The sequence below is a fragment of the Panthera onca genome, chromosome A2 (assembly GCF_046562875.1).
Source record: "Panthera onca isolate mPanOnc1 chromosome A2, mPanOnc1 haplotype 2, whole genome shotgun sequence".
Classification (NCBI taxonomy): Eukaryota; Metazoa; Chordata; class Mammalia; order Carnivora; family Felidae; genus Panthera; species Panthera onca.
Window position 1 is genome coordinate 15864602 of NC_138340.1, and position 21170 is coordinate 15885771.

At 54.2% G+C, this 21170-nt stretch overlaps 1 protein-coding gene across 2 annotated transcripts in view; it reads right to left on the minus strand.

Moving 5' to 3' along the window:
* The window catches only part of FYCO1 (FYVE and coiled-coil domain autophagy adaptor 1), a 74748-nt gene extending 56243 nt beyond the window's left edge, over positions 1 to 18505 (minus strand). The window contains exons 1-4 of one of the 2 annotated variants that reach the window (XM_060630811.3): positions 18384 to 18505; positions 7193 to 7330; positions 3321 to 3427; positions 1212 to 1337 (exon numbers count right to left, since the gene is read on the minus strand). In XM_060630811.3, the coding sequence (XP_060486794.2) occupies positions 1212 to 1337; positions 3321 to 3427; positions 7193 to 7247 (288 nt within the window). In that variant the 5' untranslated portion in view covers positions 7248 to 7330; positions 18384 to 18505. Of the gene's footprint in view, positions 1 to 1211; positions 1338 to 3320; positions 3428 to 7192; positions 7331 to 7891; positions 8021 to 18383 lie in introns of those variants that run through there. The other variant, XM_060630812.3, reaches the window with a different exon arrangement.
* Between the last annotated feature and the right edge of the window lie 2665 nt (positions 18506 to 21170).

A 21170-nucleotide genomic window follows, 5' to 3' on the forward strand; every position in this document is an offset into this window, starting at 1 on the left:
TCTTTCCTCCTTTTCCCAGATGTCAGAGGGTGGAAAACGCTCGACCCTCAGTGTCAACGTATCTAACGTATCTAATGCTGTCATTCTCTGTAAGAAGAAACCCCTCGGGCTCCAGCTGGCAGGCGGCGGGAAGAGATCTCAGAGCACCCTCTGAGGGCTACCTCAGAGCCCCTGGGAGGGCCACCAGGGGGCACAGCTGCCGGCTTTACCGGGACTTGAACTGTACTAAGGAGGCACTGAAAAGGAAGCTGAAAGGTAGAAACCCTTTAGGCCTCCCGCCCCACATCTAGGGGTTTAGTTGCTCCTGAACCTGCAAAGTTCTTCACTCCCAGAGGGACTAGGCTGAAGACAGAGAGAGAGGGAGAGACAGGGAAGAGAGGGGGACGGAGAGAGAGAGGGGGGAAGAGAGAGTGAGGAATAGAGAAAGGGAGGAGAAAGGGAGGAGAGAGGGAGGGGGGAGAGAGGGGGAAAGAGAGAGAGGGGAGAGAAAGAGAGAGTGGCAGGGAGGGAGGAAGGGGAGGGAGGGGGAGAGAGAGAAGAGGGGGAGAGAGAGAAGAGGGGGAGAGAGAGAAGAGGGGGAGAGAGAGAAGAGAGAGGGATGGAGGCAGAGAGAGAAGAGGGAGGGGGGAGGGAGAGAGGGGAGAGAGGGGCGAGAGGGAGGGGGGGGAGGGAGGGAGAGAGAGAAGAGAGAGAGAGGGAGAATGTGCTGTTCCAGAGTTTTCTAAGACAGCAAAGCCCTGGCTTTCTGCTCTCCAGGGAAGCTGCTTAGCATAACCAGCGTTTTAAGAAACGTCTCCTGAGGTCTCACATCACTCTCTTCATTACAAAAACAAGTTTATTGGGCAAATTATAGGGAAAGCACCTAGTAAACTCTAAGAATTTTATCTAAGGAACTAATGTTTTTTAAAAGGCGGAGGCGTCCCGTGCTGCGTGCAACCCCTCCTCCCTCATGGTCCTGCAAACAGCCTCCAAGCAGGCAGACCACTTGTGGTCTAGGGAACAGGGTCAGGGCCGAGCCACCCCCGGGCTTGGTAAGCACTCGCTTGGGTGGCTTCCCAGAGCCCGCACCGGGCAGCAATTTCCTTACTTCTTTACCAGCCGTCCACCCCCCACCCCCACGTCCTCACGGGGCCATCTGCTGCGGGGGTCCAGGTGAGAGATGCTTCAGGCGGGGGCAGAGAGAGATGTGGGATCCTCAGCCACGCGCTTACCTCCGGAATCGACTTGACGAATCGGATCCCGTCATTGGCTCCTTTCACCTTGGCCAGGCAGGCACAGAAGTAATCCCAGTAGTCCTTCCTGTTGCCCAGAAGGGTGGCCTTCTCCTTCTGATCGAACTGCGTAGAGGAAGGGACAGAGAGAGGAGGGCCATGCCCACTGCTGTTCATCCCACCATTTAAACGATAAAGAACAGCAAAACCTTCTTAGTTACCCGGTGCTGGGCAAGGCCCTTCATTGGCAAAGGAGGGTGTTTTAATCTCCAATTTATGGATGAGGAAACAGAGGCTAGGAGAGGTTAGGTGGCCGGCTCAAGTCCACACAACTGGTGAGATTTAGGAATAACAGCCCCCCCCCCCAAAAAAGGTAACCCCTCTGTGCACCTTGTGGGGAGGAAGACCACCGAAGGGGGCTTAGTAACACAGGATGAAGAAATACAAGTGGAAAGTCTTCAGGGCAACACATGAGGGTCAACTTGGTCTCAACGCAGGGAAATGGGTTGGTGACATCTCATCCCAGTTACTCAAGTTCCAACACTGTTTTAATATGCGTGCAGTTAAGTTCAAATTGATGCTGGCTCTGAGTCATTTCAAATCCAAAACTAAAACCTAACTGAAAACAAAGAAGGTCCGTAAATCATTTCCCAACGTGAACCAGAACCAGTTGAAAAGGCAGGCGAAAGGTAAACTCTTCTAGCACGCTGGGGCCTCTCTCCCCAGGCCCCAGCAGGCTCTCATCCCTTACACAGGCTCTGGTAGGATGTGACGTTGCAAACTTAGGGTGTTCGGAATGATAAAGGTGCGTCTTTCTATAACATAGCATTTTGTAGTAGTTTTTCTGGTTATGGAAGTAAGACCGATAAATCGTTAGAAAATCTGGATAAAACTAAAAAAAAAAGAAAAAGAAAAACTATAATGCCCAATGCCCTGTCCCTCGGAGAACTTCTGTTAACATTTTGGTCCACTTCCTTCCTGCCCTCTGTGATTGCCTGTGGTTTTCCACATCTGCAGAGTTCTCTAGATCTGTGTGGTTGTGTTTTTTTTTTTTCTTTTAATGTTTTGTTTATTTTTGAGAGACAGCGCATGGGGCGGGGGGCAGAGAGAGGGGGAGACACAGAATCTGAAGCAGCCTCCAGGCTCCAAGCTGTCAGCACAGAGCCCGACGCAGGGCTTGAACTCACAAATTCTGACATCTCAACCTGGGCCAAAGTTGGACACTTAACCAACTGAGCCACCCAGGCGCCCCTGTAGATCTGCGTTTCTTTTTTTTTTTTTTTTTTAATTTTTTTTTAACGTTTTATTTATTTTTGAGACAGAGAGAGACAGAGCATGAACAGGGGAGGGTCAGCGAGAGGGAAACACAGAATCTGAAACAGGCTCCAGGCCCTGAGCTGTCAGCACAGAGCCTGATGTGGGGCTCGAACTCACGGACTGTGAGATCATGACCTGAGCCGAAGTCGGCCGCCCAACCGACTGAGCCACCCAGGCGCCCCGAGATCTGCGTTTCTTGAACCAAGCGGACAGAAGCATCACACTGTGAGCAACTTCAAACAAAACTTCCTGGGTTGACCTCAGAGATCCCGATTCAGCAGGTCAGGGCGGGAACTGAGAATACATTTCTAACTTGCTCCCAGGTGATGCTGCTGCTGCTGGTCTGTGGGCCACACTTTGAGCAACAAGGATCTAAAACGGGGGCTTCTGGATCATCTTCAGTGTGGAGAACGTGTGACTGGGTGTGCATGCAACGCACGTCTGCCTGGGGACAGATTCCACAGCTTTTAACTAGACTCTCAAAGGGGTCTGTGACTGCCCTAAAGTGAAGATCCCTGCTATCCAGTGACCTCATGACCTGCCTTAAGATGACCTAAATCTCTAAAGAATGTTCTTGATTCCTACAATCATCCTAAGGGGCAACATTCTGCCTTTTCAGAGGCTTGCACTTGGGAGGCTCAAGCTCTCGCCGGGGACTGCACGGACTTTCAGTCTAACCAGCAGGGCTTGATGGCTCCACAGAGCTGTCTAACCCACATCCTGAAGGCTGATGAGTCACGCAAGAGAGAAACAGAACAGAGCAGAAATCAACATGGTAAGGGAGTCACTTACTTGAAGGAGATACTCGAGTTTATAAGAAAACTTGTGTAAGCTGGTGCTGTCATCCGTGATGGGCTCCCCTGCTTCCTTAAATTCTTTGCTTAGCTCTGTCACGGCATCTTTAAGACAACAAACAGGAACGCGTAACTGACCTCGGAGGGAGAAACAGAATAACCCCAGGACGCGCGAGAAGCAAGTGGTCGATGATGGCAGAGCACCTTGGAAACAAAAAGCGATATGAAACGCTGGACGGATGTAATGCCGGGCCTGAAGGCGTCCGGGTGGCCTGAGAGCCCCCAGGTAGGTATTCTAGAACAGCTCCCTGATGGGGCACACTTCTCGGCCATCCCTGTAGGCCTCCACCACGTAGGCCTGTAATATGCATGCAACACATGTTTGCTATGTGCACGGGTCACTCAGCAGGCCCCTGCCGGTGACTTCCAGGAAGCTTTGCCCTTCATTCCGGCCACGTCCCTTGTCGTTCTTCCCCAGAACCCTACTGCTCAGTACAGGATAAGTCCCGGCTTCAAGAAGCCCCAGAACGTGCAAATAAGAGAACAATCCCAAGAACGACGACGACACCTGCTTCTGGGAGCTGAGGGTCCCTCAGGGGCCAGGCCTTTGCACGGCCTTCTCACTGAATATGGCACTGAGGGGCAGGGTTGTTTTGTTTTGACAAACCCAACACGCAGCTGGTCTTAAAGTGATCCCAATTTCCAAACTGTTAAAATGTGAAAAAACAAAAACAAAAAAACTTAAAGAATGATGAAGGCTGATGGGGCGCCTGGGTGGTTCCATCGGTGAAGCGTCTGACTCTTGATTTCGGCTCCAGTCATGATCTCACGGTCCGTGAGATCGAGCCTCACGTCGGGCTCTGTGCTGACAGCACGGAGCCTGCTCGGGATTCCCTTTCTCTCTCGCTCTCTGTCCCTCCCCACTCCTGTTCTTTCCCTCTCTCTCTCTCTCAAAATAAACATTTTTTTTAATTAAAAAAAAAAAAAAAAGACTGATGAAGGCTGATATCATCATCCCTGTTGGCGGATAAGGAGCCCCTGGGGAAGTCAGAGCACTCGCCAAAGAACAGCAGAGCTGGAATGAGCACCCTGGTCTTCTCAAGGGCTTTCTGACTCCGGGGCTCGCCCCTCCACTTCTGAGAGAACTGACCTCCCTGTGCACAAAGAAAGGAAAACCACCTTGACTCTCATTTACGGCCTCTGCTGTGGGACAGAGAGACTGTGAGAAGCTGTGTTTGGTGTAGACACTGGGCAAAGCGCCCCCAGCTAGATGGCTGGGGCCCGCTGGACAAAACGACCTTCCCCTGCGACCTTCCTTCTTTGTAAGGAACAGGAGCTCCCAGGCACCACGGCTGGAAAGCAGGCCTGCCCGGCACTGAAGCTGAGCCCGAGCCGCTAAAATGCAATTGCTACCGACCCCTCAGGCAGAGGTCAGCAAAGGGCAAAGACAGGCTCTTGGGACTAATTGTCACAAGTGACTGCCGTCCAGTGGCACCCTCTAGAAGTGTTGGCCGCGGCTGGCTTTGAGAGCCGGGGGAGGGCCGGGGACCAGGGAAGGCACAAGCCTTTCCCCCCTCCATCACTCAGCCTGGATTAACGCTTACAACCTTATCTGGGAACTCCTGAAATTTTGAAAGGAGGAGGCTTGGGTATGAAATACGAAGTTTGCCGCTCTAATCTCTGATAATCCAAATGCATTACTTAGGGATAATCTTAGTTTTATGTGAATTATACATCTGTGTCTGCCAACAATCTTGAGAAGTGGGTGTTACCGTCGCACTGACCTCGCGCACAAAGAAAGCAACGGGACCTCGGAAAGGTGACGGGACTCATCCCACATCTTCCAGGGTTAAAAGGCAGAGCCAGGAGCTGACCCCAAAGCCCTCGTCAGTGCTGTCCCCAGGAGGACGAGTGGGCTGCCCTGTGCAGGCACGAAGGCTGTGCACTGCCCAAGGACCCCTCGCCTGGGGACGTTCCACTCCCATGCTAGATGCTGAAGATCTGTCGTGTGCCGATGAAGACAGTTACCAACAGATGCAAGGGAAGGGTCTTGAGAAAGTGGTGTTTCCAAGTGCTCAGCGGGCGGGTCAGATGGCCTTGGGATGCCAGAGATGACCAGAACAGTCGGGACAAGGGTGGGAAAGGGTACGTGAACAAGTGCCAATGTCTGGCCCCCTCCCTGGACCAGAGGCTCTAGCAGGGGTCCTCTCTTCCCTCCCAATAAAGACCCCTGGGTCCCAAAGTGATGCTGGAGAACCAGAGACTGACACGCAGAAAAGGTGGCCTCCTTTGTGGAGAAACTTCTCAAGGCCAGTGGTGAACTCAGATTTGCAGGGCCTGTCATTTCGCTTTCTCTGCGTGTGTGTGTGTATGTGTGTGTGTTTAGGCTGAAGGAGAAAAACCATCTACCGTTTTAGCTGGAAGTAGGCTGGTGTGGTTAAGAGTGTACACTCTGACACCTGGTGTGTATGCAAACCCAGGCTCTGCCCGACTGGATGTGTGACCTTAGGCAAGTCACTTAACCTCTCTGTGCCCCTCTCTGCATCTGTAGAATGGGGATAATGGTTCCTACCTCACAGACCAAACGTGAGGACATAACGGACTACTAACGTAAGGCCTGGCACGTGTGGAATGCCATGTGAGTCTCGGCTTATTCGAGGCCCGAAGTGCTACACCAATGGGAGGCAAGCCTGACCGACTTTTCTCTCACTGACCTTTGACCAGCAGGGTGAGAAGCGTGCTGCGGCCGCCACTAGCCCAGCGGCCCTGGGTGTGACAGACCGCGGCTGCTCATCACTGTGCTCGCAGGTAGGAACCTGACTCAGGACGGCGTCACCGTCATCTCCGTGACCTGTTAGAGGCGGTCAGCTTCAGACTGTCTGTAAGCAACCGCGCGGGAGCTCCGAAGACCCGTCCGGACCAGCCCCGGTGAGCTCAGGCGGGCGGGAAGCTTGCCCAACTCCTGACCCTCGGCACGTCACCTAAAAGGGTGAGCTCGGTCCCTAGACTCTGCAGCCGGGAGAGAAAGCGGTCGGCTCCTCCCCCGAGCCTGCCTCACTCCACGTGCACCGTCCCCAGCCCTTCTCCAGGGACAGGGACACGGGAGCTACGAGTCTCGTCCCTGCGCTGAGCTCAGGGGCGTCCGGGAGGCGGCGGGCCCAGAACTGCAGTGCATCACAGGAGACAGGCTGTCCGCCCGCCAGGACTGGGTAGGACAACAAAACAAGAGAGACGGGTGTCTGGCCATCCTGCTGAGGCAGGGAGAACGCGGCCTCCCCAAATGGGCCAACTCCATCGCGGCCCGGAGGCCCGAGATTCCGCCAGACCGAACAGGGGGCTTGTAGCACTCACGCCCACACGAACTGAAAGCAGACCCCGGCCCAGGAAAGGGTATTGGCTTGGGGCGCCTGGGTGGCTCGGTCGGTTGAGCGACCGACTTCGGCTCAGGTCACGATCTCATGGTTTGTGGGTTCGAGCCCCGCGTCGGGCTCTGTGCTGACAGCTCGGAGCCTGGAGCTGGCTTCCGATTCTGTGTCTCCTTTTCTCTCCGCCCCTCCCCCGCTCATGCTCTGTCTCTGTCTCAGAAATAAACAAACATAAAAAAAAAAAAAAAAAATTTTTTTTTAAAAAAAGAAGAAGAAAGAAAACGGTATTGGATTTTGTTGACAAACTGGCTTCCCAGGGCCCTGACAGGAGGCCCGGGCCAGCCGCCCCCGCCTGACACAGGGCGGACACCCAAGCCCCAAACACCTCCACGCGATGTGTCCCGAGGGCTCCAGTTACACCCCGTGTGACGAGGATGAGAGGGCGGCAGGAGCACGGCCCAGCTCCCCCACAGCCAAGCCTGGCGTGTCCCCTCCCCAACGGCACCTTGCAAATCGCGGATGATTCTCTGCAGCTGGCTCTCTGCGATGGGGGAGGCCATGGCCACTGGCTGCGGGCCGCCTCTCTCGGCTGTGCGCCTCCCGCCTGGGTCCGCTCAGCAGAGGTCAGACTCCATGGTGACACCTGGAGAGGGAGAGGGAGGCCGTGGAGGGCTCAGTGACAGACACAACATGAAGACAGGATGAGAGGGGCATGCCCCGGGGCCCAAAGTCGCCCCATCTGGGTGTCTTCTCTCAGCGGAAAGGGCTTGACCTTTCTGTGTGGGCCTTGCCCGGTGGGCATTCCCTGGCTGGCTTCTGACACACTTCTATTCAGACACAATGACCTGGATTGGGGCTTAAAAGGCGATAGGTTCAACCAAACAGCATGATTCACTGAGCGTCTCTCCTCTTCTCCGCTCTTAGGCACGACTGCCTCACCCTCCTTCCACCTTGAGAAATGCCTCCCAGGGGCTCCCGTCACCCTGGGGAGGCCAGACCCAGCCCAACCCACATTCAGACGGCCTGCTAAGCTGATGGTGCCGGCCACCACCAGACCCCTGTCTCCCCCACGCCCGGCCCCCTGTCCTCCCCAGGCTGGCTTCCTCTGACCAACAGTTAGTAACGTCTGGCGTCTGGCCGGTGGCGGTGGAGGCGAGAGGCTGAGGAGCCCTGGGGCTTCGGGACCAAAGAAAGCCAGGCTTGCCTTGTGGGGGAAGCAGCTCGCTCGTGGGGGCTCAGCAGCTCCAGCTGCCCAGAACCCAGCTCGGCCTGGCTGTGTAGACGCCGCCTGGCCTGCATCGGGGGCCCGGGCAACCCTCGGTCCAGTCAAGGGACACGGCTCTATTTTAAGCTTGGTTACAGTCCTCTTGCAGCTGGTGAGTCCTGAGTTACCAGCCCTGCTCGGGCAGCTGCTAAAGTGATTTAAGGACACGGTAGTGGCTGAAGACCAGCAGAGGTGAGGACACACGAGTGGCACTGGAGACAAGTGTGGGTATGCACGGGGACGCTCCAGTGTCCCTTCTACAGAAGGAACGTCAGAAATGGACGTCTCTAGGGGCGCCTGAGTGGCTCAGTCAGTTAAACATACGACTTTGGCTCAGGTCATGATCTCGAGGTTTGTGAGTTTGAGTCCCGCGTTGGGTTCTGGGCTGACGGCTCGGAGCCTGGAGCCTGCTTCGGATTCCGTGTCTCCCTCTCTCTCTGCTCCTCCCCAGCTTGCTCACACATGCACGCGCCCTCTCTCTCTCTCTCTCTCTCTCTCTCTCTCAAAAATAAATAAACATCAAAAACAATTTAAAAAAAAAGAATTGGGCATCTCCAATTCATAGACGTCCAACGCCAGGTTGTGTCATGCTTGTTGGCAAAAGCAGGTGGCGAGGCTAGAGGAAGCCAGAGCAGCCACCACTGAGTGAGGGCCTACTGTGTGCTACGCGCTGGGTCCTGATAGGGGCTTTACACGCGTGATCATTTCATCCCACAACCGCCTTAGTGGGGTAGAGAACACCAGCTGGAGAAGCCACATAACTCGCCTAAGGCCGTGGGCCAATAAGGGGAGAATCGTGGTCTGGGCCCTGGTCAGTCTGATTCAAACCCTGTGGATCTTCAGCTCAGCATCGTCCCTACTGCAAATGGCCAACCCCTTCCGCGGGCTTCTAGGAACCGCCTTGAACTCCAGCGTCTCCCAAATAACGTGCCGCCACCCTGAGTGTTTCTCACACGTGCTGGCCCTCCCTTTCCCCCAGCCCTAGTCCCCTTCCCGCTCCAAGAGTCCAGGCAATATGACTCTGGAATAGAAACAGTCCCAGGTTTCAAGTTCCTCCAAATATTTACATAAGCATTCCAGCGTGAGCCGGAAGCAAGAAGGGCCTGTCACAGGGCGGATATGCCTTGGCCTATTTTTAACTAACAAGCTGGCACAGCTGGGACTCAGTGCAAACAAGGCCCAAAGAGGGCTTCTCTGGCCTCGGAGGAATGAGACAGGCACACACCAAAACCACACTCCCAGCGATTCCTGACATGGAGCCCAAGAGAGGCAGGGGGTCCACAGAGAGCCCTCCAAAGCCCCTTAAGAGGTATTAGATACCCCCCTGTCCGCCACAGACACTACACCGAGGGTGGGAGTGGGTTTCGAGAAGGCAGCCTGCCCATCCTTAGGCGGCTCTCCGGGCCACCTGCTGAGCACAGAGCCTGAGCAGGGGCCAGCCAGGGCCCTGAGGAGAGCCAGAACCCAGGCTCAGCCGGGCTTCTGCAGGGGCTCCGATGCCTCAGTGGGCACGCTGCCCCTCCCGGAGAGGTAGAGAGAGTCCGGGGTCTGCACTGTCGATGCACAGCTGCCCCGACACCATGCTGTGTCAAGTTCCTTCCATGCACAGGCTGGGGACACGGACGCACGTGAGGCACGGTCTAACCCTGGTGGAGCTCGGCCGTGCACCAAGCAGACAGACAGAAAAATATCCCGCTATCTGGACACGGCAGAAGAGCTCCATGCAGAGATGGGAATAAAAAGCGACGGGTACTCAGCGATGAAAGGGTTGGGCCATGGACATGTACAACAGATGCTTCCTGCTGAGCGAAAACAGCCAGACGGAAAAGGCTATGTCTTTTATGATTCCATTTGCATGATATTCTCGCAAAGGCAAAACGTGGGGGAGAGGTCACAGCGGTGGCTGCCAGGGCCTGGGCGGGAGGGGGTGGCGGTGAAGGGGGGGCATGACTACAAGAGTCGGCAGAAATTGGGGGGGGGGCGGCAGTTCTGTTCCGTGTCTTGCCCGTGGTGGTGGTTACATGACCGTACGTATCTGACAAACATACGTTTGTCAAAACCCACAGACTGCAGATTGTATCTCAACAAAAAAGGCCGCACTGTGACGAATTTAGGAAGATGCCGTGGGGCCTCAGGAAGGGAAAATTAATTCCACTTGGGGGAGGGAGAGGGTGAGAGGCGGGGGCAACCGAGGTGTGCCAGGCCTGAAAAATGAGGATGAGGTCTTTTGAAGAGACCCAAGGAGGAAAGGGCACCGGGATGGGGGGGGGGGGGGGAAGGGGGTCAGCGAGCATGGAGGCTGCTTCTCTCCCGAAATTCCTCTCATTTGGCTGTTGTCAATGGACAGCCTTGTCGTTCCTGGGAGAAAGACGCTCAGAGGAAAATGACAGACACCCAAGTCCTCAAAGGCCCTGGGCCTGTGTGCACGCTTCAGACCAGGCCGAGACCCGACTCGTGGAAGAGGGCAGATTCTGAGTTAGGCTCCATAATTTGCTAGAACAGCTCTCAAGATTTGGAAAAAACATTAAGATGACTGGTTTATCTTAAAAGATACAATCTGGGAACAGCCAGGCGGAAGAGACAAGAGGCGCAGAGTTGGGGGGGGGGGGGGGTGGCAGCTGGTTCGAGGTTTGCGAAGCTTCTACGCCCTCAGGGCTTCCCACCCAGCAGCACCTCGCAGGACCCCCTCACTTCGGGGTTTAATGCAGGCTCCGACTGGGTAGACACCCGGACACTGGGGACCAGCCGTCTCTGAGGCCTGGCGTCATGAGCCTCGACAGAAACGTGCTCCTTTGAGACGTGCGGGGACTCTGGGGAGACGGCCCTGTGTCCGCACGGCCGGGCAAGGCCGCCTCCGCCTGACCCTCGGAGCGCGCTCAGCTGATGCCAAGTTCCCGGGTCACGGGGTGAGCTGTGCCCAGCTGCTGATTACACAAGCTGCTTTTCCGGAAAGCCTGAGTCACCACCCAGGTAATGTGCTCCAAGAGAACCGGCTGCTGGACCTGAAGGTCGCGGTGGGCTTCCCCACCGAGGATGGGGGTCCCACCTCACAGGGGTTTCTTTTGTTTTTCTTAACATTTATTTATTTTTGAGACGGAGAGAGACACCGTACCAGAGGGGGAAGGGCAGAGAGAGAGGGACACACAGAATCCGAAGCAGACTCCAGGCTCCGAGCTGTCAGCACAGAGCCCGACCTGGGGCTCGAACCCACGAACCATGAGATCACCACCTGAGCTGAAGTCAGACGTTCAACCGACTGAGCCACCCAGGTGCCCCCACCTCACAGGGTTTCAGGCAGTTAATCAGAGCTTCCTTGGAAGATCATGGTTCCTATAGGAATGCTCTTTTCCTGAACTTTGGGGTGACGGCTCTTAGCAGTCTGCCCTCCCTCTTCCCTGGTCTGAGGTCATTATTAACCACCGGAAGACACAGAATGCGGCACTCTCTCCACACAACAGTCATGTGGCTTTTTTTCCACACCAATAACCAGTTCTGACACCGACTGGGGGTTCTCCAGTTCGGTTCAGTTCTGACACTGGTGACCTGGAGTCAGTGCAGACCCCACAGGTCAAGGGCTCTGTCCACAAGACGGCCCTGGCTGTCAGACGCTGGTCCCAAGTCCCAGGCTGCTACCCGTACTTCTGACCAAGCGGCTCTAAATTGGGGATTCCCACGATCCCCTCCTTAGCTTCCATAATTTGCTAGAACAGCTCTCAAGATTTGGAAAAACATTAAGATGACTGGTTTATCTTAAAAGATACAATCTGGGAACAGCCAGGCGGAAGAGACGAGAGGCGCAGAGTTGGGGGGCGGGGGGCTGGTTTGAGGTTTGCCAAGCTTCTATGCACTCAGGGCTCCCCACCCAGCAGCACCTCGCAGGACCCCCTCACTTTGGGATTTCATGGAGGCCTCATTCCGCAGACTTGGGTAATTAACTCCTTCTTCAGCCCACTCCCCTGAGGTCTGGGGTGGGCTGAAAGTTCCAACCCTCTAATCACATGGTTGCCTCTTCAGGCAACCAGCCCCCACCCTGAAGCCATCCCAGGGGCTGAGGAGGGTCACCCTATTAGCATAAACTCAAGTGTGGCTGGCTGAAAAGAGGCACACAGAACAAAAGACACTCCCATCGCTCAGGAAATTCCTAGGGTTCCAGAAGCTGTGTGCCTGGAACCTGGGACAACCACAGACCATCTGTTTCTTGTGGTATCGCAGAGATGGCCTGAAGCAGCAGGATCCCGACAGGCCATCAGCCAGCTGCTCTCCTAACTCAGGAGACACGGAGAGCTTCGGTCTGCACCGCCTCGGCCTCGGCTGCTTCAGCACCAGGGGAACGACTCCAGGACTCCCACGCCTCGCGAGGGCCCCAAAGAGCGTATCCCATGCCTCCATGAACCCAGGGCCCTTGCTGCATGGCTTGTAAAAACCTCCCTCGCTTGTCTCTGGCAAGCTCTTTCAAATGGCAGAGAAATTCACTTTATAAAATTTGAGGGGACATTGAAATCTCGTGCCAACAGCTCAAAATTATGTTTACGCTTATCCAGCATGTCTGCAAGCATCCAATATCCTGGTAAAGTGGAAAAAGGGACTAAATGCACCCGGGACTATTGCCTGAGTTCCTAGTCATGGCTTAGGTATTATAGTAGAGGTAAAACTCTTCCCCGACCTCCAAACTCCTCCTATGTCTGCCCAGATGCCGTAACAATAGAGACAGAAGTCTAGTCCCAGATTAAGAAAGAAAGACACCAAACGGCTCACATAAACTTATTTACGCTATGGTGCAAATGACTAATACTCTTAACGTTGCCCAGAAACTGGCTCTGGCAGGAGCAATTACAGCAAACTGACTAGTCACATTAGGAAAGAAGGATCCGAGGGGGAGCAGGCTTGGGGCGTGGAAGACAACCCTGCCTGGTCTTCAGAACGTTCTGTGCTTGCTCCTCACCCGCTAGCTGAGAAGGGACCCAGATAGGGGCCCCCACTCCCAGATGAGGTGGAGCATGCCAGTTGTGAATTCCACCCCGACCAGGAAAGCACGTTGGCAAGGACGGTTCAGATGGGCCGAAAGCAGAAAGCCTTTCTGGAAGAGTCCATCGCCTCGGTCTGGTTGAGCACAGCCACCAGCATCCATGTAGTGGCCACCCCTGGAAAGGGGGGCACTTGGCCGGTACCTGGGGCTCCGAAGGCCCGGCGGTCCTGCTGGCTCCACACAAAAGGGTCGGGGAGCAGGCTGCCCTCAGCAGAGCTTCGAGAGGGTGCCGAGGACGACGCTCAGAAGCTTGTCACAGGCCGGCTCAGGGGCAGACGTCACAGCACTTGTGAACAAAGCCTCACGAGGCGGCCCAACCCCTCGGACCTAATTGAAGTGTTGACCAACTGCAGGCCTGGGTCACCTTCCCCAAACACTCCTTCTCGCTTACACTCTTCTTTCTTAAAGGGAAGGGGGGCTTGAGAGTTGCCCATCACTGTTTGAACTTTCTCTTGGCCCTCGCGCTCCCACCAACGGCAACCATCCTGGGTTTCTTGGTCACTGCCTCCGGGACACACACAAAACTGGCCCCCCCGTTCCCGTCCACTGGCCCAGGAAGGCAGGACGGAGAGACCTGTGGGTGTGAGGTCTGGGCCTGGGGAAACCGAACCACCTCTTTCAGGAAGGTGGAAGGCAGGCCGCTCTGGCAGGAGCCGCACCCCCATACCGGGGGCGGCAGGGCGGAGGCCTTGTCACCGGAGAGCCCAGAGGAAATGCCCGGGAGGTGGTGACGGCACGTGGGAAGCTCTGGGCAGCCTCTGGAACAGCTGCACGAACATGAGACACCATCTGGGGCATCTATGTATTCCTGCCCCCGAACAGCACTAACCCCATGCACATGGAGAACGTCACAGAGCTCCAAGATCCTATGCTCAGGGCGGGGACAATCCTGACCAGAGTATCAAGGGGGCGAGCACAGCCAATGACGAATTATGAACGGAATCTCTGCCGGAATATGCTGTAGCCAAAAAACACAGCCTTGAAGAAGCCAACTGTAACCCGTACGTGTCAACAAACCTCCTGCCGGGCGGTTTGTTGGGCACCACTGGTAAGAGGCGGGCCTGACCCAGGAGCAGGGGCCGCAGCCGTGAACAAGGCCAGTGGGCACTGGCCTTCAAGGAACCCCCGTCCAGAGGGGCAAAGCTCCTCCTAAGCTTATAGACCAAAAAGAGGTCACCGGAGGCCTGAGAAGTTCTTCGATGAACAGAACACGTGGGACCCCAGGTTCTACGCTGCTCGGGATCCTAAGCCACCACTGCCTTTCTTCCACGTTTGTGGCCATTCGCCCGTACGGTCATTTCTCGTTTAATCTGTTTTCTCCATGAGTCCGTAAGCTCCACTGCTACTCACCATCTCCCCAGCACAGAGTGCAGTCCTGACCCCTAGAGAGCCCTCAATACCTTACTTGGGGAATGAATGAACCAGTTAGACAAAACCGGACCCGTAGTCTCTTACTCCGCAGATCTAACTAAAAACTTTAGGCATAGAAAGGCACCAACGTGTAAATGATGAGAATTATCCTTCCATGGCAGGAAAACGTGGGTAAATTTTCAAAACATTCGATTTCTCTGATTTCTCAAGTTTCCTTTACTGGACATAAATTACTTTTGTACTTTGTAATTATAGACATTATACCGTCATTACTGTGGAAATATTACAGCATTACTATCCCAAGAAGAAAGGGAATAATGTAATTTAGGGACTGGCTGGATTAAGCGTGTCCACGGGAGAAAGTGTGCCCCACAGCTCTGGCCTGAGGCAGCCTTATCCAGAAGCCTCCTTCACTCTATCTGGTCAAGGATAGCCACAGCCGTTACAGCCACCTCCCCGACTCACCCAGCCCACACAAGGCCCTCTCCTCTCTGCATCCCTGGGACTTTGATCTGGAACCGTCAACCAGAACACTCCCAGGGTAGAGGGGAAGTATGGATGGGTCTGAGCACAGCCGTGTTTGGATGAAAAGTGGAACATCCCGGGTGCACACGGGCTCGGGGGTGGGGCCATGCTAGCAGACAGGAAGGGCAAGCAAGACCCAGGATGGCTCTGAGGCTGGGGCTTGGCGCTGGGCAAGAAAACCGTCTTCTCTTTTACCAACTGTAGCGGAGGCTTGCCAATTTGGACCTTATTCAGATTTTGGAATCGGACTAGTCAATGTGAAATTTCCATTCCCTAACGTGCAACGGATTATGCGATAAAGATCATTCCCCAGTTGGTGATACTGTGCTATGTTTAGCTCACCAAACTCTTTTCAGGCAATTTTAGCAAATCTGTCTGTCCTGGGGAAGTTATTTGACCTTTTCCTACCTTGTGTGTGGTGTTTGTGGTTTTTTACTTTTTCCTGGTTTTCTGTTTGTTTGTTTGTTTGGGCTTTTTTCCCCGTGTGCAGTGTGGGAAGGTTACCCTTTACCTTCCTCAAGGAGGAGGGAGGGGAGGAGAAGAGCAGACGTTCCCAGTGGCTAACTTCGGTTGAGGCTTCCAAGTGCCCCCTCCCTGCTCTTGACCAAGGCTGCAGACGGCCCTGGAAGAAGCCCAAGGGGCTGCAGGTTCAGCTTGAGGAAATTCCTTCCGGCTCCTCGTGAAACCACCACATCTGGTTCAGCTGTCCAGCCCACCCCGGTCCTCCTACAGGGATTCTCCTCCTGGCCTATCCCCCTGCAGACCAACAGCTTGCTTGGGTTGCTTTTTCAGCTCAGGTTTTTCTTCTGGATCCCACAGGCTCGGTTTTCTGCCCCAGGTCAAGGATGCAGTACCCCAGGCTCCTGAGGTGGTTAGCCAGACCTGCCCGTGGGCCCCAGAACAGCCGCAGGGTGACGTACTATAACCAGACCACAGATCCCCTCAGAACCACACTGATGTACATGTCCTCATCCCTGGAAACAGGATCTGGCCAAACTAGAAACAGGCGCTCGGTGTCTTTCAAATGCCACAAAGGCCTTTGTGAATGTGGAAGACCATTGGTGGTCACGAAAACCATCAGGCTGACCGGCTGCAACGTGTGGAAAAGGGGGAAATGCCCCCCTGCCCCACGGAGCTCCGCTCAACCACCCTCATCTCATAAAAGCCATGAGCCCACGTGGTCTGAGGCTGAAGCTCTTATTATAGGGACGTTACGGTGACAAACAATATGTCTACAAGCAGCAAGAGGATAATATAGACCCAAGGAAACATTTCAGTACCCACACTACTGATCCATTTCGTTGCTCAGAGGCCCTTATACCAATCAAGAGCTTTAAAAACAAAAACAAGCAAAAATCTCCAAGCTGACAATGAGATCACAAATAGAGAGTCTTGCTTATCTCTGGAGCAACACAATGACTTTGAGGCCCAGGTGAGCAGATGCTGACCAGCTGGACCCCCCTCATCTCTGCTCACGGGAGGCCTCTGGCTGGTCACGAGGCACCAGTTTTTGACCCTCACCTGCTGTGTGTCCTGAGGCTGCTCCAGGGAATGTGGCCCCAGACACTGAGCTCCTATCAGTGATTTTCACCATGAGACCACAGCTAGACAACACGTTTCCTCTGCCTCGTGTTTAAGGACATTCCAGTCTGGAGTCACCCAAGTTGTCCTTGGAATCACCAGAAAACACAGGTTACCCATCAGCCAAACCTCTCCCCTCAAGGGAAGGGAGGGACTGCCATTTCTTGAGTGCCTACTATGCGTTCTGGAGGCAGCAGCCCACAGCCTTGGTGACCAGCACAGGTCAAAGTCATCAGATGTTCTGATCTTATCTCTTTTGGGTAGTTTCTCTCATCGCAAACATCTGGTGGGGGGGGTGGGCGGGAAGTGTCTTCCTGCCCCCAAAGGACTAGTGTGGTTTAAAGTGTGGCTCTTGATCTCCTGCTTTTGCCCCAAAACCAGCCACACGGAGCAAAGACCATCCAAGGAACAGCCAGAGGACTGACACTAAAACAACTACAAAAATAACTGAAGTAAACTATTGGTTTACTATTGGTTACTATTGGTAGATTCTAACAGGCGAACCAATGTTCACTATACAATTCTTTCAATGATTATGCTTCACTATTTTCCTAATAAAATACCAAAAATAACTTAAAAACTAAAGGAAGCACAACCCAGAGATGAACACTTGTAAGAGAAGCAGAAAACCTGTTTCCTAAAGCAAAGAGGCTTCTCAGATCCCTTTAATCAAAGAAGGCCGACTCCCATCACTGAGACAATTAACTTTGGCTTCCAGGGTGATAAGAACAATGGCCCACAACTGGTACAGGGAATTCAGTAATTTATGAATAGCAGCTGTCACAGAAGGGAAAGTCCAGTGGAGCCCACTTGATATGGGCACACTTTGGAAGGTGGGAGCCACTGAAAGCAGAAAACCTCAGTGAGACCGCTCTTTATTAGCACCAACACGCAGGGGAAGCCGCATTAGGCAGATGGCAGGGGAGTAAAGCTTGCTACAGAGACCACAAGGCTTGCAGGGGCAGGAGGGCAGTGAGCTGATTACAGCCTGATCCTCTGCCCTCAAAGAGCCCCTGACCCATTTCTCTGTGGGAAAGGAAACTGGCGTGGTAAAGACAAGCAGAGGAGCAGAGGCTGTGGCCGACACAAGCAGCTTCAGTAAATGCTTTTTTTTTTCTGGAGGGGGCAGCCAGTGGGAGTTGTGAAGAGTGACAAGGGGCATCAGAAGATACATGTGCACAGAACAGGGAGCCGTGTGGTTAATGTGTCAACCACACACACACGCTTTCCTTACACAAAAATAAAATCCAGGCCTCCCCCTAGAACATCCCCCAGCCGAGGTTCCGAATAGCATGGACTCTTTAGCGCAAGTCCCAAGCAGCCACACCACAGACAATCCCAAATCCACAGGTGTTTCAGGAAAGATCACGGGGGGGGGGGGGGGGGGGGGGAACTATTTTGAGCCCCTGCACCTGAACACAAGGTAAAGAGAACGGGCCGTGGCCCGAAGATGGCCCGGGATGAACAAACTGTCCCCTTACGGGAGGGAGGGAGAAACAACGTCTGGGCTATCCCCGCCCGGCTGAGCCCGGAACTTCGCTTCTTATAGTCAGTGGCCTCTCGGACAATCCTGGCAGAAACTCCACGACCTGTCCTCCTGTGCCTAAATGATCCAAGGGCTGTTCTGAGACTCCTATATGGTGGGCTCCTTTTCGGGGGTCCTGGAACCGGTGTTTGGGGATCTGTCTTTCCAACTGACCACCAGAGCCAGCCAGGGCTCCAGGGTCAGTTTCAGCAGCGGACCGAGAGGTGCCTCCCCGGCCCTCTGGCCAAGGGCAAGGGCTCGGACCGGGTCAGGGGGAGACCCGGGATGGGCGGGGACGGTGAGGGCAACAGGTGACAAGCCGCGTCGGGAGGGAAGTTCTCCGCTCCGAGGCCGACAGCGGCCCAGGCGCCCCCGAGGTCCGGCCGGCCCCCCGCGGCACTTACGCGCTCGTGGGTCCACAGTTTGGCAGAAGCGAAACTTTCTGCGGCCCAGCGGAAGAGTGCGGTAGCGCGGCGCAGCCCGCCATGATACGCAGAGCCGCCGCAGGCGGGCGCGGACTACAACTCCCGGCACGCTCCGCAGGCCAACGCCTACAAGTCCCGTCGGACCCCACGGCAGAGGGGCGTGGACTAGGACTCCCGGCTCGCGGCGCGCGCTGAGGTTTGCGTCTCCTCGCGCCGCTGTGCCACCCGCCCTGGGCTAAGCCTCTCAGTCTCCGCAGGCTCGGTGTGTCCCCGAGTCATCGGTGTGGCACCTTGAAAGCAGCGCCGTCACCGTGTGGCTTTTGAGAACTTGCGGTGTGGCTAGTTTGAGCTGAACAGTACACGGGCTGTAAGTGCAAAATATACCTGACTTCCAGAGACTTCGTATGAAAACAATACCGTGAAGTAGCTTCTTACTACTTTTATACTGATTGCATGTTGAAAAGATAATATTTTTGGTAGGTTGGGCGGGCTAAATGAAAAGCATGTGTCGCTGGGCTTCCCGGATCCCCCTCACTTCTAAACCCAGAGACCTATTTGAACTCAGTGCTCAAAAACTATGTGTTAATGAATGAACTACCACTCCTGACTTCTGCCCCACTCTCGGCCCGATTTCTATTTGTAAGTTGTATTCTCTGTTTCTAAGTTGCAAGGCATTCTGAGGCTGGACTCAAGAGAGTGCATTCATTCATGATGTCTACTATGGATCCAAGGCAGGAGAGCAACCGCACCCGGGGTACTTCAGCCTGTGACGGAAGCCCAGGCTCTGCCATTCCTTAGCTCTGGCTGCAGCATCCTTTCCTCTGCCCTAGCTCCCACCACTTAATCGAGAAACACCGTTTTACCTCACAGGACTTAGCTACTGGCGTCCAGCCAAGCGCCACGGCCCCAGCCATTGGCTGGGTGGGATAATACGGGAAAGGAAATAGATTTCCTACTTAAGGTTGGGGTATGGCATGTCATCAGCCATCTTTTATAAATTAATGAGGGACAGACAAATCAGTGATGAGATGGATGGAACAGTCAATCCGTGGGGGGGTGTGGGGAAGTGATTTCCATTCTTCCTGTTGAAAACTATGAAAGGAAGAGGGAACAGGGGGACGATGGCAAAGGGAAAATCGTTGTGCCAACCACAGTCTGAGTGGTTTTGTGAGATACTGAGGGTGGGAGAGATTTTAATGTCGGATTTTAGTGCCACTTTCTCAGGACTATGAGCTCACGTCCTCAGGACTGTGACCCCACGTGACTGGGGCTGTGACCCCGCATGTTGAGAGCTATGGCTCCAATGAATGGGTCATGACCCCATGTGCCAGAAGCCTTGCCCCCATGTCCCTGGGGTCATGACCTTACAGGCTTGCAGCCATGCCCCTACTTGATCAGGACTGTGAGCTCACGTCCTCAGGGCTGTGACACCTTGTGCTCAGGTGCATCACCCTGTGTCCTCTGAGCCGTGGCCCACGGCGCTGGAGGCCGTGACCCCACTTGATTGGGGCCGTGACCCCACATCCTTGGAGCTATGACGTCTTGCCTCAGGCAGCGATCCCACGTGTTCGGGGCTATGAATGTTAGAGTGGACCTCTCTGAGCTCTGATGCCCTCCTGGGTCTAAGTGGGAAACAGAAATGTCACAGGGTGGCTGTGAGATGTGCACATATATGGGCCTGGCACAGAGCAGATCTCAGTAAAAGTCAGTTTCTACTCTCCTGTGGGTGTCTTCAGTCAGGAGTCATGTTCTGTGTGGTCAGGGTAGACACTAAAAGCCCACGAGGGGCTCTGAGATGCACTAGGATTCCCTTCACACCCACTGAAATGGCGCCCCGTGTTGGTCTGCTCATGCTGCCGTAACAAAGTCCCACCAGCTAGGTGGCTTAAACAGGTCTCCAGGCTAGACGTCTACGATCAGGGTGTCTGCCGGGTTGGCTCCTTCTGTGGCTGTGAGGGAACACCCATCCCATGCCTTTCTCTTAACTTCTGGTGGTTGCTGGCAATCTCTGGTGTTCTTGACTTGTGATAGCGTTAAGTCCAGCCTTCACCTGGCATTCTCCCTTGGTCTGGGTCTCTGTCCAAATTTCCCGTTTTTATAGGGACACCGGTCATATTGGATTACAGGCCTGCCCTCACCCCTGTGACCTCATTTTAACTAATTACATATGCAGTGACCCTCTTTCCAGACAAGGTCACATTCAGAGGTACCGGGAATTAGGACATGAACACAAGAGTTTCTTGGGGAGTAGGAGGAGGACGCAGTTCAACCGATAACGTGCACGGAGCTACAGATTTGTATCCCCTAAAGAACGTCATGGAAATGCAACTCATGAAATTATAGACTCATAGACTTCATTTTTTAATCACGGGGAGGGATCTTAGAGTTTAAACCTCTCCAGTTGAGTTGAATAGATAAGGAGAGGAAGTGGCTTGCTAGGGATCCAGTCAGAACGGGGGATGTGATTTCCTATTGAGGCCAATATTTGTGGGTTTCCTCTAACTTTTAAATAAACAAGATGCTTTGAGGGGCCCCTGGGTGGCTCAGTTGGTTAAGCGTCCAACTTCGGCTCAGGTCATGATCTCATGATTTGTGGGTTCGAGCCCCACGTCGGGCTCTGTGCTGAAAGCTCAGAGCCTGGAGCTTGCTTCGGATTCTGGGTCTCCCTCTCCTCTCTGCCCCTCCCCTGCTCACACTGTGTCTATGTCTCAAAAATAAATAAACATTGAAAAAAATTAAATAAACAAGATGCTTTGAAAAGTTAGT